The sequence below is a fragment of the Eutrigla gurnardus genome (genome assembly GCF_963514095.1).
Source record: "Eutrigla gurnardus genome assembly, chromosome: 16".
In the NCBI taxonomy this organism is placed as follows: domain Eukaryota; kingdom Metazoa; phylum Chordata; class Actinopteri; order Perciformes; family Triglidae; genus Eutrigla; species Eutrigla gurnardus.
The window spans coordinates 14,401,604-14,428,623 of NC_139927.1; the positions used below are offsets into that span (position 1 = coordinate 14,401,604).

General features: G+C 39.0%; 3 protein-coding genes and 2 long non-coding RNA genes across 5 annotated transcripts in view; 1 reads left to right on the forward strand and 4 right to left on the reverse strand.

The window, feature by feature from the left end:
• Positions 1–27,020, forward strand: part of LOC311027277 (exostosin-1) — a 225,184-nt gene that overhangs the window by 100,263 nt on the left and 97,901 nt on the right. The gene's annotated exons all lie outside the window — the stretch shown is intronic.
• Positions 5,085–6,390, reverse strand: LOC311026655. Its single transcript, XR_014598508.1, has 4 exons — positions 6,299–6,390; positions 6,090–6,190; positions 5,425–5,443; positions 5,085–5,336 (listed from the first exon to the last, which is right to left on the reverse strand). It is a non-coding gene; the product is annotated as an uncharacterized lncRNA (long non-coding RNA).
• Positions 9,244–10,829, reverse strand: LOC311026681. The gene is made up of 4 exons (XR_014598515.1): positions 10,518–10,829; positions 10,248–10,339; positions 9,628–9,646; positions 9,244–9,454 (listed from the first exon to the last, which is right to left on the reverse strand). It is a non-coding gene; the product is annotated as an uncharacterized lncRNA (long non-coding RNA).
• Positions 15,735–18,155, reverse strand: LOC311026837 (pteroicidin-alpha-like). Its single transcript, XM_084030529.1, has 4 exons — positions 18,019–18,155; positions 17,749–17,840; positions 16,141–16,159; positions 15,735–15,952 (listed from the first exon to the last, which is right to left on the reverse strand). The coding sequence occupies exons 1-4, from the start codon at positions 18,102–18,104 to the stop codon at positions 15,850–15,852; spliced, it is 300 nt and encodes a 99-aa protein (XP_083886655.1). The 5' UTR covers positions 18,105–18,155; the 3' UTR covers positions 15,735–15,849.
• LOC311026816 (pteroicidin-alpha-like) lies at positions 23,194–25,060 on the reverse strand. Its single transcript, XM_084030514.1, has 4 exons — positions 24,595–25,060; positions 24,324–24,415; positions 23,600–23,618; positions 23,194–23,411 (listed from the first exon to the last, which is right to left on the reverse strand). The coding sequence occupies exons 1-4, from the start codon at positions 24,678–24,680 to the stop codon at positions 23,309–23,311; spliced, it is 300 nt and encodes a 99-aa protein (XP_083886640.1). The 5' UTR covers positions 24,681–25,060; the 3' UTR covers positions 23,194–23,308.

Below are 27,020 nucleotides of genomic sequence, written 5' to 3' on the forward strand. Positions count from 1 at the left end.
TATATTCCACAGTTTATCTGATGTTAATATGATGCTTCAGCAAAAACACATAAATTAGTTAAGTTAAGTTAAAGTAGCTGCATTACGATATATTTGAATGAAAAACAACATTCTTCGGCAGCAAGTTGAATGACTTTTAACTTTGGAACACTTGGTAACTGCAACTGGTAACCAAATGCTGGAAATATCATCGGCCGATCCAGTTGGCACAGCTCTCCACATCCCCTTCAGTAATTACTCCAACTTTATATAAGTCACATAATGTGTTTATTGTCAATTCTTGACTTTGTATTGAGTAGAAGGAAAACTGAATATTTGCATCTCAGCTTTCCCAAATGACCTTCGGTGCACATAGGGTTAAATATGTCAAGTCAAACTTTATTTGTGTAGTACATTTTTTAAAACACACACACACACACACACACACACACACACACACACACACACACACACACACACACACGCACACACGCATGATAAGTGCTGAATAACATAAGATACAAATAGCAATATTTTTTTTACATATTCCATCCATCCATTGTCTACCGCTTATCCTGTATTCAGGGTCACAGGGGGGCTGGAGCCGATCCCAGCTATCATTGGGCGAAGGCAGGGTACACCCTGGACAGGACGCCAGTCTATCACAGGGCCGACATGTAGAGACAAACAACCATTCACTCTCACATTCACACATTCACAGAACATGCAAACTCCACACCCAGGGAACCCGGGGCCAACCCGGGAATCGAACCCTCTTGCTGTGAGGCGACAGTACTACCCACTACACCACCGTGCAGCCCTGAAATAAAAATGTAATTCTTAAATTAAACTAGCATTTAGCAATTAAATAGCAGTGAAGGGAAATGGTCAACACCCTCACCATTATGCTTACGAAGATGTAACATAGCAACCGAGCTGGATGATGAAAGTGTGCAGATCTTATCAGATGTCAAGTCACTGTGGCGAAACATTTATCAGCCATCGACACGTTGATGCTGATGAACAGTTTGACGCACACCGCCTCGCAAGTGAACGAGAAACGCTGAGGACTCTCTGTGCAGTACACTTCAAAGAGTGTGGCCACACCTAAGTTCCAACAGCGTAGTCATACACCATCGCACTCTCATCAAACTTGAAGGAGTGAGGCCCTGTAGCTTAAGTTGCTCTTTCTGGTGTGTGAATGAGTTTAAATGGTTTTGTTCCTCACTTGCCAAAACGGACTAAAGGCTTTCATGCTCACACTCTGTTGTTGTGAAGTGTGCATCAACAGCCGATCAAGGTGCATGTAAAAGAAGGGATATATTAGGGATGCAAATTATCAAGTAATTCATTAATCGATAGTTGTTTCATCTTATCGATCGATGATCGATTAATTGATAAGCGACAATTCTTCTGAGAAGCTGAATTTCCCTCTGAATAGGTTCTATCTACTGTATACGTAACATAAAATGCTATCTTCCTTATGATATAAAGAAAAATGCAAATCATATTTTGAATAATTTCATTTTAATGCATCAATTTGGTGAATTTTGAGAACCAAAATATGACATATCGTTTCCTGACCAATTTCTTACAAACTGCTGGTTCTGATACAAATGTTGACATACTAAATGGGGTTGAGGCCGCCGCAACCTGAAATCCCTCACTCCCTCCGCTCTCTCCTCAACTGTTATCTCCTCGCTACCATCCTCAGAACAGTTCTCCTTAATACCTACTGAGGAAGCCTCCTCCATCCTGATGTCCTCACTCTCCTCTTCTTTGGACACTCTCTGTCCCCCAATCTCACGACCTGCGCGATCATCCCCCACCCCTCCCTGGCTGTCTGAACCTCTGCGAACCAGCAGATAATTGTTGCGAGCGTCAGAGAGAAAATGGAAGAAATCGGGCCAGCACGAGGACCTTACTCACTACCACCGCCTCCTCTCTGACTTCACCTCAACTGTTTCGGCAGCTAAATCTGCCTTCTACCTGGCAAAGATCAACTCTTCTGCCTCCAACCCCAGGAAACTCTTCTCCGTGTTCTCCTCCCTCCTCACCCCTCCTACCCCTCCGCCCCCTTCCTTCCTTACTGCCGATGACTTTGCTACTTACTTTACCAAGAAAGTAAATGACATCAGCTCCTCATTTACGCCTATTCCCTCCCAGAAGACATCTCCCCCAACCCTCAACTCGGATGGTCTTACCAGCTTTACCCCCCTCACCTCTGAAGATGTTCACGCACTTGTTACATCTAACAGTGCCACCACCTGCTCCCTCGACCCGATCCCCTCCTCTCTTCTCCAAGACATCTCACACGACATCTTGCCATTCCTCACCACCCTGATCAACTCCTCCCTCACCTCAGGTGTCATTCCAGCGGATTTTAAGACAGCTACCGTGAAGCCTCTCCTTAAAAAACCCACCCTAGACGCTACTGACATCCAAAGCTACAGACCTGTATCTCTTCTTTCATTCCTCTCTAAAACCTTGGAACGTGCCGCCTACAACCAACTGTCATCCTATCTCCCGCTGAACAACCTCCTAGACCCTAATCAATCAGGATTCAGGACTGCCCACTCCACTGAGACGGCCCTCCTCACAGTGACCGAGTCCCTGCGAGACGCCAGAGCCTCGTCCCACTCCTCCGTTCTCGTTCTCCTCGACCTATCTGCTGCGTTCGACACAGTCAATCACCAAATCCTCCTCTCCACTCTGGCTGAACTTGGCATAACTGACTCTGCTCTCGCCTGGTTTACATCATACCTGACAAATCGCACCTTTCAGGTCACATGGAATGGCTCTATGTCCAAACCCTGTCCTCTGGACACGGGTGTCCCTCAAGGCTCAGTATTAGGACCGCTTCTGTTCTCACTATACACCAGATCACTAGGTTCTGTTATCACATCGCATGGATTCTCCTACCATTGCTACGCAGATGACACCCAGCTGTTCCTCTCTTTTCCCCCGTCCTCTGACACCCACATTGCAACTCGCATCTCGGACTGTCTGGCTGACATCTCTGTCTGGACAACTGCACATCACCTCAAGCTTAACCTGAATAAAACCGAACTCCTCTTCATCCCAGGGAAAGACTGCCCTCGCATGGACCTGTCGGTCACTGTCGAGGGCATCACAGTATTGCCGTCGTCAACTGCGAGGAACCTGGGTGTAATCCTCGATGACCAACTATCCTGCACCCCCAACACCACTGCTGTGGCCCGATCCTGCAGATTTGCCCTCTACAACATCCGCAGGATTCGGACCCTCCTCACAAAGGATGCAACGCAACTCTTGGTCCAAGCACTGGTCATCTCCCGCCTTGACTACTGCAACTCTCTCCTGGCCGGACTCCCGGCCTCTGCGATTAAACCATTGCAGCGTATCCAGAACGCTGCAGCACGCCTTATCTTCAATCTACCCAAATTCTCCCATGTGACCCCCCTCCTCCGTATTTTAATTTAAATACTTCCTTTGTGTTGATTCTACATAAATTCCATCATTTTACATTTAAATATCCATTATAACATACTTTATTCTTAAGAAGAAAGAAAGCGATTAATTGCGGGATATTTGGCTTTTAGTTGAAATTTCAGGATGAACCTATATAACCTTTACAGGTGAACTTAATTAAACCTTCTCTTAACTGTACATGTCCAACTGTTCAATGTTTCAGTTCTTGCACAACTTGCTGTTCTCTATCAAGGAGCTGAACAGCAAAATTCACAACAGGTTTTTGATCCTTGAATCGACCAATCAATGTCCTTGTTCAATTAGAATTGGTATTTAAACAAACCTCTTTGTCATGCTGTTGACATTTTGACATCATGAGATCTAGAAGACACCTAACAATTGATCAACAGTACCTCGCCATTGTGAGGCTTCAAACAGGATGTTGTCAGAGAGAAGTCACTGAGCCACTGAGCTTAGAGTGTCACAGAGTGTCATCAGCAGAGACACAGAGAGACTGGAAGAGTTCTAGAAAGGCAGAGAAGTGGACGTCCTTTGGCCACTTGACAAGTTATTGAGACATTGACATTTTTTGTGGTGGTATACCCACCACTGTTACTGGCTTTTGTTTCAATACGTTGTTTTAGATGAGGAAATCACCATTGCATGCTTCTACTTAAATGCCCTACTTTCATGATATAATATCCTGTAATGTGAACTCTTTACATTTTCCATAAAGAGGTGAGAAAGCAGCATGGGGCGAGGAAGTGTGTGTGTTTGTGTGTGTGAACATGATAAATGTTATATACTGTATATATAATATCCTGTAATGTGAACTCTTTACATTTTCCATAATTAAGGCTATATTACGGCTGCTGGAGCTGATACAACATGCTCAGTGTCAGTTTCTTATCCTTGAGATGCATGACCTAAAATAAATGGTGTATACGAATGAGTCATGTTATAGTTTCATGCATTTCTAAGTTGCATACAGGGTGATGAATGGATCGTTACTGGTGCTTAACGAATTAATCGCACTCTATCAGCTTGTTTTTTGCGTTTGTTGTCATCAAATGAGACAGAATATGAGTCCAGCTTACATTATCCTCAGATTATATACTTAATTAGAAGGTAGAGACCTGGCATCTTGCACCAGGCTACTAATGTTTATAGGCTCAGTAGGATATCAGCGATATGTGTCACCTGAACGACAGATGGAATGCACTTTGTTCCATTACATATCTATTTATACTGTGGTCTCCACTTATGAGGATTCATTTTCAAAATAAAATGATGAAGTTTTAATTCTTGTGGTGGGACAGGATGTCCGTGGAGTGGACAGTACTAGTTATTCATTACTTTTTATTATCACTTTTTCTGGCCAAGTTGTGGAATAGAAGGGAGGGTAATTGATTCTATACATTTTGGACAATAATGTGTTTAAAAGTTTGGATACTTGATTATTTATAGGAAAACCTTTTTACTACATATTTTGATCAACTTTTTTGTCGTGTACGTAGGTTTTAGATTTGATCAGTCACCTGTCTAACCGAATCTCCATAATTGAGTTTACACCATGTGAATGTAAAGGCCATAATGCACAATTTACAACCATCCTTTATTTCGATTTTTCCTTTGAATAATACAAGGAACACATGTTTAAGTGTGTTAAAGACATGTTTATTCCAAATCAATTAGGTCAAAGTAAAAATTGAAGGCAATGAAAAGCCCATTGAGTCAATAATATTTTTTTCTTGAATGTCAAAGAGCACGAAGACTTTCTTTCCACGTAAGACAGAGTTGCTCTTTCAGATGGACCATCATCAGCTCAGGCGGAAGCTCTCTCGCGGTCAAAGTCACGCTGTTCCAGCTCCTGCTGCTGCTCTGCATTGCCAATCCTGTGGATCATTCTGGTCGGTGGAAAGAGGGTTGAGAGTTCAGCTCAAGAATGGAACAACTATGCAACAAGATTAATTGTCAAAATATAAATGTCCTTACCCATGGATCGTCCTGCCGACTACATGAAACAGACAAGAGAAAATAACATTATTCTCATCATTCTTTGCAGTAATCTGCAGTAACTTAATCATCATATTATATAGAAATATTCCTTAAGTTAGTGCACGTACATAGCAGCAGTATTCTATAGGGCTAATAGTCCCCAAATTACACCTGAGTTCTTATTGATAACAAAACTGTAATAGTTTTAGGTAGTATTAACCGCTTATTGGAACACTTTCTTTGACTCCCATGTTTATATTAAATTATAAACTAAAAAAAAATATATAGGCCCAAAATGCGTTAAACCACAGCGTACTGTTGAGGTTCAATACTGATCTAGGGTCATTTCTGGACTGTAAAACAAATTAATAATCAAAGTTTATTTGAGGGGGAAAATGGTGCCAACCATATTCTCCCCTTGTTTAATTTTAAATCATTGAATTCAAAACTATTTCAAATTAAAATAATAATAATAATAATAATGATGTGGTGTCTAAATGACTCCTTCTGTCTCTGTTGATATAGTCACTATTGAAGGAAAGGAGATAAATGTCTATATATATATATATATCAGATGACTCCACACTTTTGAGCAACAGTGTACATTCATGCACCATGTAAAAAATGTGAGAAATACGAAAATATATTCTATGATTGGTTACTGTGAATAAGTCCTCCGAAAATGTGGTGAAGGAAACACTCCCCAGGTTCAGCCATGAGGACAACCAGTGACAACACAAGAAAGAGCGTGATGCACTTCATCCTGAAAAAAAAGAACCACACACCACGCAAATGAAAACAAATGGACTGCCTGTCTCACTGATCTTACAAAAAGTGAAATAATTCTCAGCATAAATAAAGGAATACTTACTTCTCAGGTTGAAAGTCGAACTGCTGTTATCAAAGAGGGCTACCGAAGCAGTGTGAGATCCACAGGTGGTGTAAATCTCTGATGGTTGGTAGCCACCCATCTCTTTTATAGGGAGAGAAACTCATTGCTTATGCAGTGTTTTGCAAAATAGGGAGTGAAACAAACACTGAGCTTACCCCCTTTCCTCACTTCTTTGCAGTCATGTTTTCAGTGTCACAGAGACATCACAATCATTTTTGTTGTTGTTTTTTGTTCACTTCTTTAATGAATTTGGATGATGAATGTATTAAGTTGCTAATAGTAGGTTTGGATCTTCATCTTGTTGTTCCTCTGTTTGGTGGCCAGGTTGCTATAAATAGCATATTTTAGATAATATATAATATTAAAGATAATTTCACAACTATATAAAAATATGTCTCTAAAATACATGCCCGACCCAAGCTTTAAGTATTATCACATTAAGAGTGAACAGACTCATATCATTTGGGAGGAATCTAGATAATATCTAAATATGAAATACTTCCTCCTCCCATCACTTTCTACCAACTGAACATTTAAAAAAATATTAACTGATTAATAAAACTATTTGATTGCATTTCTAAATAAGACAATAGAAATATTGATATATAATATATATATAATTTTAATTTTGAAAATGCTTATTTATTCAGCTATTTATCTAACTTTGTAGATGTGATGGTGCAGTGAATCTTGTTAATTGCCCAGAATGCAGTCTCATTGCATGTTGTAATGTTGTGGTAAATCTGATCTGTCTTGGCAAAGAAATAACTAGAATAATTCTACACCGAGCCTTCTATGTTTTATTTAATGAGTTTTTCAGTGATCTTTTTTCTTCAGGTTCCGTATTGTTCTCTTTGTTGTGGAATCAGAAGTTTTCAAACTGTAAACGACTTGAGGACAAAACACAGCATGTGGTGAAATGGAAAGGTGGTCTAAAAACTATGGTTATTTAACTTAGTTACAGTAAGTTGTTCAACTCGCTAATTTGACCCGTTCATGAATAGAGTTAGCATTAGCAGCAGAGTATGAGACGCATGGCTCATGGAGGCAGTTAAGTTATGTTAGAGTCATTTGTTCCCATATTGCATATTAGATGGAAGGATTACTGCAGGGGCCTACCTGGCAGGGGCCCAATTTGTCAGGGTCCCCCCCTGACCTACAAAATGTGATTCAAAGAGACACCTACCAACAAGGAAGAAGATTGGAATGACCACAAAAAAGAGAGACAAGAGATGAAAAACAACTACAGAAACGGGGGAAATTGCCAAAGTACAATATTAACTACAAAAAGTTTCACAAAAACCTTTACGGAGACGCGCAAAATGACCACAGAGAGACACAAAGAAACTGAAAAGCAAAGAGTCTCAAAATGACTACTTAAACTGGCAACACATTCACAGACAAAAATAACTACAAAAACAATTAAAAACTGACAGCAAAAAGCGATTACACCATTGACCAAAAAAACCTTGTCTACAGTCTATCGTGCAGTTTTTTTCCTGCAATTTAAAGGATATTTTATTCAGGTAGTAGTCTGCATACTCAGGTTCACGATGGAAATTTTGAGCACCAAACACTTAATCTCCTGTCATGATGATTTTTATTTTCTTTCTTGGTTTACTGTCATGCATTTGTCTTGGTATTGATAGAGGAATAAAAAGACAACTTGAGGTCAGCTTGTTTACAGCTTTGGGTTCCGCTTACTAAAGTACACTGAGCATTTCTCAGAAAAATGCTGAGTATGCTTCTAACTGAAACTTTAGAGTGTAGCCTAGGTAGCCATAGCCTTAATAATATTTACACAGAACGACCAGTATGTGATGTAGCTACTAGCAAGACATGGATTACAGTTAAGGGGATGTCTGAGACGAGGAAAAACATAATTCAAAGATATATTGTATGAACCTTCTAGACGACAGAATTTGATTCTACATGTATATGTTGATAATCATAATATTAATATTCAGTGTTATATATTCTCATTACGTTCATTGTCATTCAGGATTGCAGCAAACTTAACATCATGCAGGTACAAAAAGTAGTATACCCTATAATGAGGATTGATACCTATAATACAGAATTTGTCTGCCAAATCGAACTTCTACTTTCTTCCTTTTTCTTGGTCATGACATTTAGTGGGTATGAGGAAGAAGATGACTCGCGATGATTAAAGCAACTTACTTGTCTGTAAAGTGAATAAAGATCAAGGCCAGATCATAATCATAGTGGCCAGACAAAAGACAGACAAAAATTACTACAAAAAAAAATTTAAACTGCAAAGCAGCAAATGATTGCACCATTGACCAAAAAAACCTGGTCTAAAGTCTTTATGTTCCTGTAATTTAGAGGTAGCTTTATTCAGGTAGTGGTCTGCAGGTTTAGGATGGATTCAGATTCAGCACGAAACTTGCAAAGTCCAGGCAGACACACCCCGTCGGCGTGGCGCAGGTGCGCTGAAAGCTGACTGCGCCTGGTCTACGAAACTAGGGCCCGAGGTGTGTATACTTAACTTATACTGAACCGAGTCTTTCTTACAAACTTAACAAAACAACACATCGAACAGAAAATCACAACATTAATTTTCTGTGTTAATGGTCACAAATGTATTTTCTAAGCTTAGCCCAGATGTTTATCAGTCCTTGAAGAAAGGTTGGTCTTTGCTTGTCTCTATGAAGAAATGCATTTTGACCGATCAAGTTGGAGTGGAGCTACCCAAACTTATTATCACAGGAATAGCAAACAGACTCATGTAATCGAGGCATATACTGTAGACAATATGTTAAGTTACAAGTTATACAAGTAATTCCTCCTCCCATCATTTCCAACTGATGACAACTGATCATTTCAAAATAATGAATATAATATAATAATGATATAAAACCATTTAATTCAAATTTTAAATGACACAATACAACACTTTTTTTTTAAATGCAAATTTATTCACGAGTAAATGCATATTCTTTTGGTTGCATCAGATCACATTTCTTATGTTGAAGAACGTGACGCATCCATTTTCATCCAAGTGGATCCTTTCAGTCAAGTCGAAACATATCTGGTGTGGATGGATCAACTGAACGTTTGTCGAGCTGCTCTTGCTGCTCTTGCTGATCTTCCACCGCGCGGTCCCCGAACAACCTGGTGGAGAACATAATATGAGAAGAGAAGAATTCTTGTTTCTACTAGTTTTATGAGTTGTATCACATTTACTTTCACAAAAGCATGAATGTGACATTCAGTTTCTTATTTATTGTAACATAAGTTTAGAAGTTGAAAATAATAATAACAATGGTAAAAGCAAAAGTCCTTACCCCTTGGCAAAGTGGCCAGCTAAATAAAACAGACAAGAGAACAACAAGATTATGCTATATAAGAATAAGTATAGCTACAGTGTCACAGTAACATTTCTGTTTGTAGTGCAGAGTAATCAGTATACACACATGTATACACAACAACTGAGTTTTTTAGGATGATCACTTTAAGTTGTCAAAAAGAACCTGTCTAATATTAATAATTGTTACCCTAATTTGCTGTGAATATGCAACTCTGTCTTCAAGCAAAATCTTTATGCAGGTAATCATTTCTTAACATTGGTATCTGACTGGATCCAACAACTAACATTTAAATTTCACATCGACAAAAACAATTATATTTGCATAGCTTATTTTCCTTTAGTCAGTCGGTTGTAGGTAATTGAGGCCAGCTCCTTTTCTGTCTTCTTGACGTTATGTATAGGCTATTGACACGCTATTTTTATGTATGTGTGTGTATGTGTGTGTGTATTCTCTTTTAATTGTACTCTTGACGGCATTGGAAATCATTCCTCGGGACCAAATTGTTCTGCAAGGGTAACTAATTTCTATAAGGAATATTAGCTTTCCTCGATATGTTGTGTCAAAATGTTCTATTAATATAGATTATATGACTGTACCTTCATGGGCAATATCATGCCAATCAACCTCTCCAGATTCAGCCATGAGGACGACCGCAGACAACACAAGAAAGAGCGCAATGCACCTCATCCTGAAAAGCAAGAACCAAACATACCACAGTGCCAACAGTTAATGACTTTTCAAAAAAAAAGTTGTTCATTTTTGTTATCATACAAGTTTTAAGACAGAAGACATAACAATTTAACAGATGCCTTACAACTATCCTGCTCATACTGTTAGCAAATGAGATTTATATATTTAGTTCTTACCTTTTTGAGTCAAAGTTGGCAGGATGCTGTCAAAGAGAACTTGAGTGAGCAATGTAATGTGAATCTCTGTGATGGTCCTGTACATCCATGTCTCTTTTTATAGCAATGTATGAACTCCTTTACTCATTGTTTGCCCAGAAGTTAGCAATCTAGGAAGGTACACCAGACGCAGTGTCATTGAGTGTTGTACTGCGGTGGTAAATTGCTGATCTTGTTATCTGAAATCATTCCACACTGGGCCTTCTATCTTTACCTTTTCTTTTTTTAAATGTAGTTTATTTTTTTTCAGTCTTCTTTTTTTCTCTAGCTTTCTCTAGCTTTCTCTAGCTTTCTCCAGCTTTCTTAGTTTTCTTTTTGTTCTAAATCAGAAGTTTTCAAACTCTAAAAGACTTGAGGCCAAATTACAGCATGAGGTGAAATGATAAATTGATGCTCTAAAAACAAGGGGATGTTAGTTATTGTAGTTTGACCCACTAAATTGACCCACTCACTCATATAGTCGGCTAGGCTTTGACACACGGCTCATGGAGGCAGGTAAGGTACATTAAAGCCATTTGCTCCCATATTGCTGCAGCTTAAAATTTGTAGTAATTTCAAGAGTCATAATTTAGTCAAATCCAAACACACATTACACACATACTTTTTGATTCAGATTGACTTACATTTAACAAAGATCATTGTGACATAGATTACGCAAAGCTGGGGCTGCACTGTGGTGTAGTGGGTAGCACTGTCGCCTCACAGCGAGAGTGTCCCGGGTTCTATTCCCCGGTCGGACCGGGCTCCTTCTGTGTGGATTTTGCATGTTCTCCCCGTGTAAGCGTGGGTTCTCTCCGGGTTCTCCGGCTTCCTCCCACAGTCCAAAGACATGCAGGATGGGGATAGGTAAATTGGTGACTCTAAATTGCCCGGAGGTGTGAATGTGAGCATGAATGGTTGTTTGTCTCTACATGTCGGCCCTGCGATTGACTGGCGACCTGTCCAGGGTGTACCCTGCCTTCGCCCAATGACAGCTGGGATCGGCTCCAGCCCTCCCGCGACCCTGAATACAGGATAAGCGGTAGACAATGGATGGATGGATGGATGGATGGATGGATGGATTACGCAAAGTCGTGATGTTTTGTAAATATAGACACCGTTGCGGCGTTAAGCTGCAAAGCAAAGTTATTCAAGGTCGGTAACCAGTTTGGTCCGGTCTTTGGCGTAGTTTCACACTGGTTTGAAAAGGTTTCAACCGGCCCAAGCCTAGTTCCCGGTGACATGTCTAAGAGGAGGCATGTATATTGAAAACAATAGTGGACCAATAATTGATCCCTGAAAAACACCCCAATTGAATTGACCAACAGAGGATTTCCTACAGAAGTACAGTAGGTCATTAGCGTCCAACAAGGGCTGAAACCTGATTGAATACTGTTAGAAATTGAAAGTGAAAAACAAAAAAATAAAGAACTATTGTAAGAACCTTCTAAAATAAGACATTTGTATTCCACACACACACAGACACATATATATCATAATGTTACTATTCAGTGTTATATATTCTCATTACTTTCATTGTCATTCAGGATTGTAGCAAACTAAACATCATGCAGGGACGAAAAGTAGTATACCCTATAATGATGATTGATACCTATAATATAGAATTCATGTGCCAAGTTCAACAGCTTCTACTTTTTTCCTCTTTCTTGGTCATGAAATTTAGTGGGTATGAGGAAGAAGATGACTCACGATGATTAAAGCGACTTACTTGTCTGTAAATGGAATAATGATCAAGGCCAGATCATAATCATAGTGGCCAGACAAGACAGACAAAAATTACTACAAAAAAAATTAAAAACTGACAGCAGCAAATGATTACACCATTGACCAAAAACAACTGGTCTAAAGTTTATGTCACACTTTATGTTCCTGCAATTTAGAGGTAGCTTTATTTAGGTAGTGGTCTGCAAGTTTACGATGGAAATTAATTTCCACTTAATTTCCTGCATTCTGAAGGTCTAAGAAACACTAATTCCTCCGACAATCTTTCTCACAAATTGTGTCATGATTATGGTTTAATTTTCTTCTTTTGTTTTCTGCTCTTGCTGATCTTCCACCACGCGGTCCCCGAAAAGCCTGGTGGAGAACATAATATTATGAGAAGAGAAGAATTCTTTGTTGTATTAGTTTTATGAGTTGTATCACATTTACCTTCACAAGAGCATGAATGTGACATTAGGATTCAAATTTATTGTAACATAAGAAGTTTAGAAGTTGAAAATTATAACAATGGTAGAAGCAGAAGTCCTTACCTCTTGACAAAGTTGCCAGCTAAATAAAACAGACAAGAGAACAACAAGATTATGTTAGCTCTAACCTCTAACAGTGTCACAGTAACATTTCTGTTTGTAGTGCAGAGTAATCAGTATAGTATAGTAGAGGGTTATAGACATGCATTATGTACACGTGTGTCATAAGTAAAGCACAAGTCATGTATCCACATAATAGTACACTCATGAACATTAACAATTGAGCTTTTCAGGATGATCATTTTAAGTTGTCAAAAATAACCTAATATTTATCTAATAAATATTAATAATGGTTACCCTAATTTGCTGTGATAATGCAGCTCTGTCTTCAAGCTTCATTAAAAATTGTTATGCAGGTAATACATATTGATACCTTTAATACAGAATTCATGTGCCAAGTTGAGCAGCTTCTACTTTTACTTTACTTATTTCCTCTTTCTTGGTGATGAAATTCAGTAGGTTTAAAAAAGATGACTCACGATGATTAACGCGACTTACTGTAAAGTGAATACATACAACATATCAACCAGGAAGAGGATAAAATGACTCCAAAAACAACAACAAAGAGATGAAAAATTAATACAAAAAGGGGCAAAACTGCCAAAGACCAAAATTAACTACAACACATTACACAAAACCGTTACAAAGACACCAAGTGTTACAATGAGTGTTAAAATGATGCAAAAACTGGCAAAACATTCACAGACAAAAATGACTACAAAACCAGTTACAAATTGACAGCAGCAATTATTTGCACCATTGACCAAAAAAAAAAAAAAAATCTTAAGTCAATGTTGCAATGTCTTTCCTGCAATTTAAAGTGCATTTTATTCAGATAGTAGTCTGCATAGGCAGGTTCACGATGGAAATTTTGAGCACTAAACACTTAATTTCCTCCATTCTGGTGATTTGTTTATGTATGTCAAAGAAAACACTAATTCCTCTGACGCTATTTTCTAACAAATTGTGCCATGAGGAGGGTTTAATTTAGTCTTTTTTTTCTACTGTCATATGACAAAAGTTGAGGTGTGTACATATGTAAATTAAACCCCTTCATGTCATTTCTACATTTGCATTGGTTTTGATATTGATAGAGGATCCAAAAGAACAACTTAATGTCAACTTGCTAAGAGCTTTGGGTTCCACTTACCAAAGTACACTGAGCATTTCTCAGAAAACTATACCTATAGTACAGAATTTGTGCGACAAGTCCAGCAGCTTTATCTTTCTACCTCTTTCTTGGTTATGAAATTCAGTGGGTTTTAAGAACAAGATGAAAACCCAGATGACTAACGATGATTAAGGTGACTTACTTGTCTGTAAAGGGCACCTCCCTTTTAGAAAGGGAAATAGCCAACTCACAATTTAATTCAGTCTCATTGTTCATGAAGTTAGCTTTAACAGCTAATACATCTCAGTGTTTCCCCTATAATTCTTTTCAGGCCCGGTGGTAAAAAACCCTAAACAGACGAGACGCGTGGGATGGTGTATTGGTGCAGTTGGATTAAGTCAGGTGGCACAACAAACAGTCTGCAATTCTGCAATTATTATATTTGCATTCAACATTTTTGTTCAACACGAGTGTATTCAAGGTTTTCAAGGAGAGAGTGACTTATTAAGGTGCCGGTTGATGGAAATGATCCAAAATTAGGGTCCGGAAAAATATGACTTGAAAATGAGGAGCATAACATTAATAGCTACAGATACTGTAAAACACTATAACGACATATGAGTGCATATATTGTCTTATTTTATCAAGTAAAATATAAGTTATAGGTTTACTTAACAGCCTGATAGAAATTCAGGTAGAAATAGGTTAACTCAGAGTTCCACAGCTTATCAAAAACAATCCTTATTTTATTAACATAGGCTGCCTAAGGGCGCGATCAGTAGCGTGCCTCGGCACGATTGCCCCAGGAGGGTCCCCCGCGGCTTTGCATTCACACTGCTCCAGCCCAAACGGGCTTTGGCCCGTTAGCCGGTTGTACATACGTCATCACGTCCTAATACTACACACGCATGGCTTGATGTTGTTTTTAAGGAGCGCCGTCTCTGCATATATATATCATCGAATGTGCGCACGAGCGGATCTGTGCGAGCAGGCAGCGCGAGGAAAGCGGATTTTGGACGGAGACACAGCGGCATTTTTCTTATAAATGCACCGGTCCGGTTCCGGTACCGGTCCGGTTCCGCTCACACCACGAATCTGAAGAGTGCAACAGCTTATCAAAATACAGTGTCAACTTTCCGTGTTTTCAAAGTAGAAAGCGACATCGTGGTGGCTGAGGCTGAACGGCATCAGAACAACATCAAGCGTGTAAAGTACACGAAGAAGAACGTAGCGGGAGCGCGCGGCGAGGATTGTTGCGGCCGCGCGTCTTGCGGAGCAAGTCTACTGTGCTGCGCGGAGGCGCTCCTAGTGTAAATGATTATTGATTTATGAATGAATTGATAGGTGGCTTATTTTTGGCGTATTGATTTTTTTTTCTGGCCTGGCGGTAGGTCTCCTTGGACTGGTGGCCCCGCCAGGCCTGTACAATGGTAGGGGAAACACTGCATCTGAAGGAATTTGGGATTCTTTGCAGAGCAGACGTTTATTGAGTTTTGACACATACAATAGACACATACAAATAGAAGACATATATTAAATTAAACTATAAGATACATAATCATTCCTCAGTCCTTGGCGTTCAATATACTCCAATAAAAGTTTCCACACATTTTGAAAATCACCTGCCATTCCTCCGGTTATGTAAGTCATTCTCTCCAGCACAAGATGCCATCTCCTTTACCCATACACGACGTAAGGTTCTAATAATTTTTCTCCTCCCATCATTTCCAACTGATGACAACTGATCATTTCAATATAATGAATATAATAATGATATAAAACCATTTAATTCAAATTTTAAATGACACAATACAAAACTTTTTTTTTAAATGCAAATTTATTCACGAGTAAATGCATATTCTTTTGGTTGCATCAGATCACATTTCTTATGTTGAAGAGCGTGACGCATCCATTTTCATCCAAGTGGATCCTTTCAGTCAAGTCGAAACATGTCTGGTGTGGATGGATCAACTGAACGTTTGTCGAGCTGCTCTTGCTGCTCTTGCTGATCTTCCACCGCGCGGTCCCCGAAAAACCTGGTGGAGAACATAATGTGAGAAGAGAAGAATTCTTGTTTCTACTAGTTTTATGAGTTGTATCTTTACAACTTTTTCTATATTTACTTTCACAAAAGCATGAATGTGACATTCAGTTTCATATTTATTGTAACATAAGTTTAGAAGTTGAAAATAATAATAACAATGGTAGAAGCAAAAGTCCTTACCCCTTGGCAAAGTGGCCAGCTAAATAAAACAGACAAGAGAACAACAAGATTATGCTATATAAGTATAAGTATAGCTACAGTGTCACAGTAACATTTCTCTTTGGAGTGCAGAGTAATCCGTATACACACATAGTATAGTAGAGGGTTATAGACATGCATTATGTACACGTGTGTCATAAGTAATGCCTGCCACACACATAAAGATTTTATAAATCTCAACCGATTTTTTATCTGTGAGAGACCCCACACATGAAGATAAAAAATCTGTGATTTAACAGTTTTGATCGTATTGTGTGTGGTGTCCTGCGATATTCCAAACACAGCACACCACACACATAAAGATTTGTCTTCTGACGCACTAGAATCTTGTCCCTCAAGCAAGAAATCTCGCGTGAACAAACGTGATCAAACGTGATCTGACGTAGTACTCTGACTGACCTGTGGGGGCAGTCACACCAAAAATAGTCATTGAACTAACTACAAGAAGAAGTGAAGAAGAGCGAGTGTAAACCGGTGTAAACTAATGGAGGACCAGCTGGATACCGACTGCATGATGGTGGTTTTGGGATTAATTAATTAATTAAATATTGTACAAACACTCGTGTGTTTGCCAATGTTCGACAAGTTGATCCTCCATATCTGAGGTCCACCTAACTTTAACTGTCTTCGCCATATTGCTGATAACCAGGGATATCGTAGCCATGGAGATAGCTCGTTATAATTCCGTGTTCAGTCAGCTCGCTCTTTATTGGTTAAATTCAATATTACGTCACGTTGGGGACTCCCGATTGTCGGCTTCCCCCCCACACAAGACGATTTGACACCACAACGTTCTCCGCCGACAATCGTAAATATTGAACATGTTTAATATTTACGATTATCGGCGCCGACTGATTTCGGAGCCGATTGTCGGCCGAATTTCACTCTTAACACACCACACACTACAAGAGAATCTTATAAAATAATCTTAAAAGCTTAAGATAATCGGGCGATGTCTGTCCGTGGTCGGAAGGGGGAAAATCGGGGCAAAATCAACCCGATTATCTTTATGTGTGTGGCAGGCATTAAGCACAAGTCATGTATCCACATAATAGTATGATCATTAACATTAACAATTGAGTTTTTTAGGATGATCACTTTAAGTTGTCAAAAAGAACTTGTCTAATAAATATTAATAATCGTTACCCTAATTTGCTGTGAATATGCAAGTCTGTCTTCAAGCAAAATTGTTATGCAGGTAATACAGTTATGTAATCATTTCTTAACATTGGTATCTGACTGGATCCAACAACTAACATTTCAATTTCACATCGACAAAAACAATTATATTTGCATAGCTTATTTCCCTTTAGTCAGTAGGTTGTAGGTAATTGAGGCCAACTCCTTTTCTGTCTTCTTGACGTTGTGTATAGGCTATTGACACGCTATTTTTATGTATGTGTGTGTATGTGTGTGTGTATTCTCTTTTAATTGTACTCTTGACGGCATTGAAAATCATTTCTCGGGACCAACTTTTTCTGCAAGGGTAACTAATTTCTATGAGGAATATTAGCTTTCCTCGATATGTTGTGTCAAAATGTTCTATTAATATAGATTATATGACTGTACCTCCATGGGCAACATCCTTCCAACTACCCTCTCCGGGTTCAGCCATGAGGACGACCACGGACAACACAAGAAAGAGCGCAATGCACCTCATCCTGAAAAGCAAGAACCAAACATACCACAGTGCCAACAGTTAATGACTTTTAAAAAAAAAAGTTGTTCATTTTCGTTATCATACAAGTTTTAAGACGGAAGACATAACAATTTAACAGATGCCTTACAACTATCCTGCTCATACTGTTAGCAAATGAGATTTATATATTTAGTCCTTACCTTTTTTGAGTCAAAGTTGGCAGGATGCTGTCAAAGAGAACTTGAGTGAGCAATGTAATGTAAATCTCTGTGATGGTCCTGTACATCCATGTCTCTTTTTATAGCAATGCATGAACTCCTTTACTCATTGTTTGCCCAGAAGTTAGCAATCTAGGAAGGTACACCAGACGCAGTGTCATTGAGTGTTGTACTGCGGTGGTAAATTGCTGATCTTGTTATCTGAAATCATTCCACACTGGGCCTTCTATCTTTACCTTTTCTTTTTTTAAATGTAGTTTATTTTTTTTCAGTCTTCTTTTTTTCTCTAGCTTTCTCTAGCTTTCTCCAGCTTTCTTAGTTTTCTTTTTGTTCTAAATCAGAAGTTTTCAAACTCTAAAAGACTTGAGGCCAAATTACAGCATGAGGTGAAATGATAAATTGATGCTCTAAAAACAAGGGGATGTTAGTTATTGTAGTTTGACCCACTCACTCATATAGTTGGCTAGGCTTTGACACACGGCTCATGGAGGCAGGTAAGGTACATTAAAGCCATTTGCTCCCATATTGCTGCAGCTTAAAATTTGTAGTAATTTCAAGAGTCATAATTTAGTCAAATCCAAACACACATTACACACATACTTTTTGATTCAGATTGACTTACATTTAACAAAGATCATTGTGACATAGATTACTTAAAGCTGGGGCTGCACTGTGGTGTAGTGGGTAGCACTGTCGCCTCACAGCGAGAGTGTCCCGGGTTCTATTCCCCGGTCGGCCCGGGCTCCTTCTGTGTGGATTTTGCATGTTCTCCCCGTGTAAGCGTGGGTTCTCTCCGGGTTCTCCGGCTTCCTCCCACAGTCCAAAGACATGCAGGATGGGGATAGGTAAATTGGTGACTCTAAATTGCCCGGAGGTGTGAATGTGAGCATGAATGGTTGTTTGTCTCTACATGTCGGCCCTGCGATTGACTGGCGACCTGTCCAGGGTGTACCCTGCCTTCGCCCAATGACAGCTGGGATCGGCTCCAGCCCTCCCGCGACCCTGAATACAGGATAAGCGGTAGACAATGGATGGATGGATGGATTACGCAAAGTTGTGATGTTTTGTAAAGATAGACACCGTTGCGGCGTTAAGCTGCAAAGCAAAGTTATTCAAGGTCGGTAACCAGTTTGGTCCGGTCTTTGGCATAGTTTCACACTGGTTTGAAAAGGTTTCAACCGGCCCAAGCCTAGTTCCCGGTGACATGTCTAAGAGGAGGCATGTATATTGAAAACAATAGTGGACCAATAATTGATCCTTGAAAAACACCCCAATTGAATTGACCAACAGAGGATTTCCTACAGAAGTACAGTAGGTCATTAGCGTCCAACAAGGGCTGAAACCTGATTGAATACTGTTAGAAATTGAAAGTGAAAAACAAAAAAATAAAGAACTATTGTAAGAACCTTCTAAAATAAGACATTTGTATTCCACACACACACAGACACATATATATCATAATGTTACTATTCAGTGTTATATATTCTCATTACTTTCATTGTCATTCAGGATTGTAGCAAACTAAACATCATGCAGGGACGAAAAGTAGTATACCCTATAATGATGATTGATACCTATAATATAGAATTCATGTGCCAAGTTGAACAGCTTCTACTTTTTTCCTCTTTCTTGGTCATGAAATTTAGTGGGTATGAGGAAGAAGATGACTCACGATGATTAAAGCGACTTACTTGTCTGTAAATGGAATAATGATCAAGGCCAGATCATAATCATAGTGGCCAGACAAGACAGACAAAAATTACTACAAAAAAAAATAAAAACTGACAGCAGCAAATGATTACACCATTGACCAAAAACAACTGGTCTAAAGTTTATGTCACACTTTATGTTCCTGCAATTTAGAGGTAGCTTTATTTAGGTAGTGGTCTGCAAGTTTACGATGGAAATTAATTTCCACTTAATTTCCTGCATTCTGAAGGTCTAACAAACACTAATTCCTCCGACAATCTTTCTCACAAATTGTGTCATGATTATGGTTTAATTTTCTTCTTTTGTTTTCTGCTCTTGCTGATCTTCCACCACGCGGTCCCCGAAAAGCCTGGTGGAGAACATAATATTATGAGAAGAGAAGAATTCTTTGTTGTATTAGTTTAATGAGTTGTATCACATTTACCTTCACAAGAGCATGAATGTGACATTAGGATTCAAATTTATTGTAACATAAGAAGTTTAGAAGTTGAAAATTATAACAATGGTAGAAGCAGAAGTCCTTACCTCTTGACAAAGTTGCCGGCTAAATAAAACAGACAAGAGAACAACAAGATTATGTTAGCTCTAACCTCTAACAGTGTCACAGTAACATTTCTGTTTGTAGTGCAGAGTAATCAGTATACACATAGTATAGTAGAGGGTTATAGACATGCATTATGTACACGTGTGTCATAAGTAAAGCACAAGTCATGTATCCACATAATAGTACACTCATGAACATTAACAATTGAGCTTTTCAGGATGATCAATTTAAGTTGTCAAAAATAACCTAATATTTATCTAATAAATATTAATAATGGTTACCCTAATTTGCTGTGAAAATGCAGCTCTGTCTTCAAGCTTCATTAAAAATTGTTATGCAGGTAATACATATTGATACCTTTAATACAGAATTCATGTGCCAAGTTGAGCAGCTTCTACTTTTACTTTACTTATTTCCTCTTTCTTGGTGATGAAATTCAGTAGGTGTAAAAAAGATGACTCAAGATGATTAACGCGACTTACTGTAAAGTGAATACATACAACATATCAACCAGGAAGAGGATAAAATGACTCCAAAAACAACAACAAAGAGATGAAAAATTAATACAAAAAGGGGCAAAACTGCCAAAGACCAAAATTAACTACAACACATTACACAAAACCGTTACAAAGACACCAAGTGTTACAATGAGTGTTAAAATGATGCAAAAACTGGCAAAACATTCACAGACAAAAATTACTACAAAACCAGTTACAAATTGACAGCAGCAATTATTTGCACCATTGACCAAAAAAAAAAAAAAAATCTTAAGTCAATGTTGCAATGTCTTTCCTGCAATTTAAAGTGCATTTTATTCAGATAGTAGTCTGCATAGGCAGGTTCACGATGGAAATTTTGAGCACTAAACACTTAATTTCCTCCATTCTGGTGATTTGTTTATGTATGTCAAAGAAAACACTAATTCCTCTGATGCTATTTTCTAACAAATTGTGCCATGAGGAGGGTTTAATTTAGTCTTTTTTTTCTACTGTCATATGACACAAGTTGAGGTGTGTACATATGTAAATTAAACCCCTTCATGTCATTTCTACATTTGCATTGGTTTTGATATTGATAGAGGATCCAAAAGAACAACTTAATGTCAACTTGCTAAGAGCTTTGGGTTCCACTTACCAAAGTACACTGAGCATTTCTCAGAAAACTATACCTATAGTACAGAATTTGTGCGACAAGTCCAGCAGCTTTATCTTTCTACCTCTTTCTTGGTTATGAAATTCAGTGGGTTTTAAGAACAAGATGACTAACGATGATTAAGGTGACTTACTTGTCTGTAAAGGGCACCTCCCTTTTAGAAAGGGAAATAGCCAACTCACAATTTAATTCAGTCTCATTGTTCATGAAGTTAGCTTTAACAGCTAATACATCTCAGTGTTTCCCCTATAATTTTTTTCAGGCCCGGTGGTAAAAAACCCTAAACAGACGAGACGCGTGGGATGGTGTATTGGTGCAGTTGGATTAAGTCAGCTGGCACAACAAACAGTCTGCAATTCTGCAATTATTATATTTGCATTCAACATTTTTGTTCAACACGAGTGTATTCAAGGTTTTCAAGGAGAGAGTGACTTATTAAGGTGCCGGTTGATGGAAATGATCCAAAATTAGGGTCCGGAAAAATATGACTTGAAAATGAGGAGCATAACATTAATAGCTACAGATACTGTAAAACACTATAACGACATATGAGTGCATATATTGTCTTATTTTATCAAGTAAAATATAAGTTATAGGTTTACTCAACAGCCTGATAGAAATTCAGGTAGAAATAGGTTAACTCAGAGTTCCACAGCTTATCAAAAACAATCCTTATTTTATTAACATAGGCTGCCTAAGGGCGCGATCAGTAGCGTGCCTCGGCACGATTGCCCCAGGAGGGTCCCCCGCGGCTTTGCATTCACACTGCTCCAGCCCAAACGGGCTTTGGCCCGTTAGCCGGTTGTACATACGTCATCACGTCCTAATACTACACACGCATGGCTTGATGTTGTTTTTAAGGAGCGCCGTCTCTGCATATATATATCATCGAATGTGCGCACGAGCGGATCTGTGCGAGCAGGCAGCGCGAGGAAAGCGGATTTTGGACGGAGACACACAGCAGCATTTTTCTTATAAATGCACCGGTCCGGTTCCGGTACCGGTCCGGTTCCGCTCACACCACGAATCTGAAGAGTGCAACAGCTTATCAAAATATAGTGTCAACTTTCCGTGTTTTCAAAGTAGAAAGCGACATCGTGGTGGCTGAGGCTGAACGGCATCAGAACAACATCAAGCGTGTAAAGTACACGAAGAAGAACGTAGCGGGAGCGCGCGGCGAGGATTGTTGCGGCCGCGCGTCTTGCGGAGCAAGTCTACTGTGCTGCGCGGAGGCGCTCCTAATGTAAATGATTATTGATTTATGAATGAATTGATAGGTGGCTTATTTTTGGCGTATTGATTTTTTTTTCTGGCCTGGCGGTAGGTCTCCTTGGACTGGTGGCCCCGCCAGGCCTGTACAATGGTAGGGGAAACACTGCATCTGAAGGAATTTGGGATTCTTTATAGAGCAGACGTTTATTGAGTTTTGACACATACAATAGACACATACAAATAGAAGACATATATTAAATTAAACTATAAGATACATAATCATTCCTCAGTCCTTGGCGTTCAATATACTCCAATAAAAGTTTCCACACATTTTGAAAATCACCTGCCATTCCTCCGGTTATGTAAGTCATTCTCTCCAGCACAAGATGCCATCTCCTTTACCCATACACGACGTAAGGTTCTAATAATTTTTCTCCTCCCATCATTTCCAACTGATGACAACTGATCATTTCAATATAATGAATATAATAATGATATAAAACCATTTAATTCAAATTTTAAATGACACAATACAAAACTTTTTTTTTAAATGCAAATTTATTCACGAGTAAATGCATATTCTTTTGGTTGCATCAGATCACATTTCTTATGTTGAAGAGCGTGACGCATCCATTTTCATCCAAGTGGATCCTTTCAGTCAAGTCGAAACATGTCTGGTGTGGATGGATCAACTGAACGTTTGTCGAGCTGCTCTTGCTGCTCTTGCTGATCTTCCACCGCGCGGTCCCCGAAAAACCTGGTGGAGAACATAATATGAGAAGAGAAGAATTCTTGTTTCTACTAGTTTTATGAGTTGTATCTTTACAACTTTTTCTATATTTACTTTCACAAAAGCATGAATGTGACATTCAGTTTCATATTTATTGTAACATAAGTTTAGAAGTTGAAAATAATAATAACAATGGTAGAAGCAAAAGTCCTTACCCCTTGGCAAAGTGGCCAGCTAAATAAAACAGACAAGAGAACAACAAGATTATGCTATATAAGTATAAGTATAGCTACAGTGTCACAGTAACATTTCTCTTTGGAGTGCAGAGTAATCAGTATACACACATAGTATAGTAGAGGGTTATAGACATGCATTATGTACACGTGTGTCATAAGTAAAGCACAAGTCATGTATCCACATAATAGTATGATCATTAACATTAACAATTGAGTTTTTTAGGATGATCACTTTAAGTTGTCAAAAAGAACTTGTCTAATAAATATTAATAATCGTTACCCTAATTTGCTGTGAATATGCAAGTCTGTCTTCAAGCAAAATTGTTATGCAGGTAATACAGTTATGTAATCATTTCTTAACATTGGTAACTGACTGGATCCAACAACTAACATTTCAATTTCACATCGACAAAAACAATTATATTTGCATAGCTTATTTCCCTTTAGTCAGTAGGTTGTAGGTAATTGAGGCCAACTCCTTTTCTGTCTTCTTGACGTTGTGTATAGGCTATTGACACGCTATTTTTATGTATGTGTGTGTATGTGTGTGTGTATTCTCTTTTAATTGTACTCTTGACGGCATTGAAAATCATTTCTCGGGACCAACTTTTTCTGCAAGGGTAACTAATTTCTATGAGGAATATTAGCTTTCCTCGATATGTTGTGTCAAAATGTTCTATTAATATAGATTATATGACTGTACCTCCATGGGCAACATCCTTCCAACTACCCTCTCCGGGTTCAGCCATGAGGACGACCACGGACAACACAAGAAAGAGCGCAATGCACCTCATCCTGAAAAGCAAGAACCAAACATACCACAGTGCCAACAGTTAATGACTTTTAAAAAAAAAAAGTTGTTCATTTTCGTTATCATACAAGTTTTAAGACGGAAGACATAACAATTTAACAGATGCCTTACAACTATCCTGCTCATACTGTTAGCAAATGAGATTTATATATTTAGTCCTTACCTTTTTTGAGTCAAAGTTGGCAGGATGCTGTCAAAGAGAACTTGAGTGAGCAATGTAATGTAAATCTCTGTGATGGTCCTGTACATCCATGTCTCTTTTTATAGCAATGTATGAACTCCTTTACTCATTGTTTGCCCAGAAGTTAGCAATCTAGGAAGGTACACCAGACGCAGTGTCATTGAGTGTTGTACTGCGGTGGTAAATTGCTGATCTTGTTATCTGAAATCATTCCACACTGGGCCTTCTATCTTTACCTTTTCTTTTTTTAAATGTAGTTTATTTTTTTTCAGTCTTCTTTTTTTCTCTAGCTTTCTCTAGCTTTCTCTAGCTTTCTCCAGCTTTCTTAGTTTTCTTTTTGTTCTAAATCAGAAGTTTTCAAACTCTAAAAGACTTGAGGCCAAATTACAGCATGAGGTGAAATGATAAGTTGATGCTCTAAAAACAAGGGGATGTTAGTTATTGTAGTTTGACCCACTCACTCATATAGTTGGCTAGGCTTTGACACACGGCTCATGGAGGCAGGTAAGGTACATTAAAACCATTTGCTCCCATATTGCTGCAGCTTAAAATGTGTAGTAATTTCAAGAGTCATAATTTAGTCAAATCCAAACACACATTTCACACATACTTTTTGATTCAGATTGACTTACATTGAACAAAGATATCATTGTGACATAGATTACGCAAAGCCCGGGCTGCACGGTGGTGTAGTGGGTATAGGGGTGGGAATCGAGAACCAGTTCCTACTCAGAACCGGCTCCAACTAACCAATTCCATCGGAATCGTACGCCATAAACGTTATCGATTCTTCTTAACGATTCCGCACCACGTTTTCCGGTTTACTCGAAATTTTGCGTCGCGGTACATTGCGTCACTCTCTCTTCGACGACCCTACGCGCCCGCAACCTATAAACAACGAGGCAGCATCATGGAGAGGAGGAAGCGATAGAAAGTCTGGCTACATTTCACCAAACGCGATGAAAATGCTGCCGTGTGTAATCAGTGGAGGCATAGACCCATTGTAGCGTATACGCAACATAAGATCATGTTGTCTTTAGAGCGTCATAACTCCGTAATGGTTTGCGCTAGAAACATGTGTTTTTTCACTCTTTAACTAGAGAAAGGGGGCTAAACAACGGTACCCTGCTTGTCCATGTGAGCGATTTATTTCTGACAACAAAACGAATGCGTAAAGATGTAAAGATGTGACTAGATGTGACTAGATGTCTCCTCGTCTCCGTGGCGCATTTCTCCGTTTGTTTATGTATATCGATCAACTTCTCATCCGCCATCTTGCTAGTGACGTATAGAGTTACGTTTGTGCATCGAACGCTCGTATTGGCTCCCGTATCGGCTTTTACAGCCAATCGGAAAGCCTGATTTACGCTTGGCCGTGTTTGCCCAAACGGGAGACACAGAGGAGTTCAAATCAGAGAAAATGACGGTCAAAAAGTTACTGTAGTGATAGAGAAAGTTAAATACATGAATGGAACAGAAGAAATTCACTATATACACACATATTTAGGGCAGGGAGAGGAAAGGACCACTCCTGGCAAAAAAATAAATAAAAATAACACCCATAGACACTACCCAAAAGAATATCCATATTTCATAGACAAAAGCAGCTAGAAGCTTCAAATAACTTCTAGCATAATGCAAACAAGTGTGTGCAACTTTCTATGTTGAGCTTTTCTTTCGTTATAATGGTTTGCAGTGCTTTTGTTAATAAAATGTGTAAAAATTCAAGGTGCGTTTTTTTTTTTATTTTATTTATTTTTGATTTATGGGCTAAAACCCCCTATTATAGTGTATATAAGTATTTATTGAACTACTCAGGAATTGGTAAGAGAATTGATAAGGAATTGGATCAATAGGCAGAATCGACAATGGCATTGATATTGATAAAAACGTATCAATTCCCACCCCTAAGTGGGTAGCACTGTCGCAGCGAGAGGGTCCGGGGTTCGATTCCTGGGTCGGGCTCCTTCTGTGTGAAATTTGCATGTTCTCCCTGTGTAAGCGTGGGTTCTCTCCGGGTTCTCCGGCTTCCTCCCACAGTCCAAAGACATGCAGGATGGGGATAGGTTGATTGATGACTCTAAATTGCCCGTAGGTGTGAATGTGAGCATGAATGGTTGTCTGTCTCTACATGTCGGCCCTGCGATATACTGGCGACCTGTCCAGGGTGTACCCTGCCTTCGCCCAATGACAGCTGGGATCGGCTCCAGCCCCCCCCCACCCCCACCCCCACCCCCACCCTCCTGCGCCCCTGAATACAGGATAAGCGGTAGACAATGGATGGATGGATGGATGGATGGATTACGCAAAGCCATGATGTTTTGTAAAGAGAGACACCGTTGCGGCGTTAAGCTGCAAAGCAAAGTTATTCAAGGTCGGTATAACCAGTTTGGTCCGGTCTTTGGCAT

Excerpts from the sequence above, each read along its gene's own strand:
- LOC311026837 (XM_084030529.1), bottom strand. The coding sequence starts at position 18,104 with ATGTACAGGACCATCACAGAGATTTACATTACATTGCTCACTCAAGTT. Across the intron at positions 17,841-18,018 it reads CCAACTTTGACTCAAAAAAG|GATGAGGTGCATTGCGCTCT; the intron begins GTAAGGACTAAA and ends CTTGCTTTTCAG.
- LOC311026816 (XM_084030514.1), bottom strand. The coding sequence starts at position 24,680 with ATGTACAGGACCATCACAGAGATTTACATTACATTGCTCACTCAAGTT. Across the intron at positions 24,416-24,594 it reads CCAACTTTGACTCAAAAAAG|GATGAGGTGCATTGCGCTCT; the intron begins GTAAGGACTAAA and ends CTTGCTTTTCAG.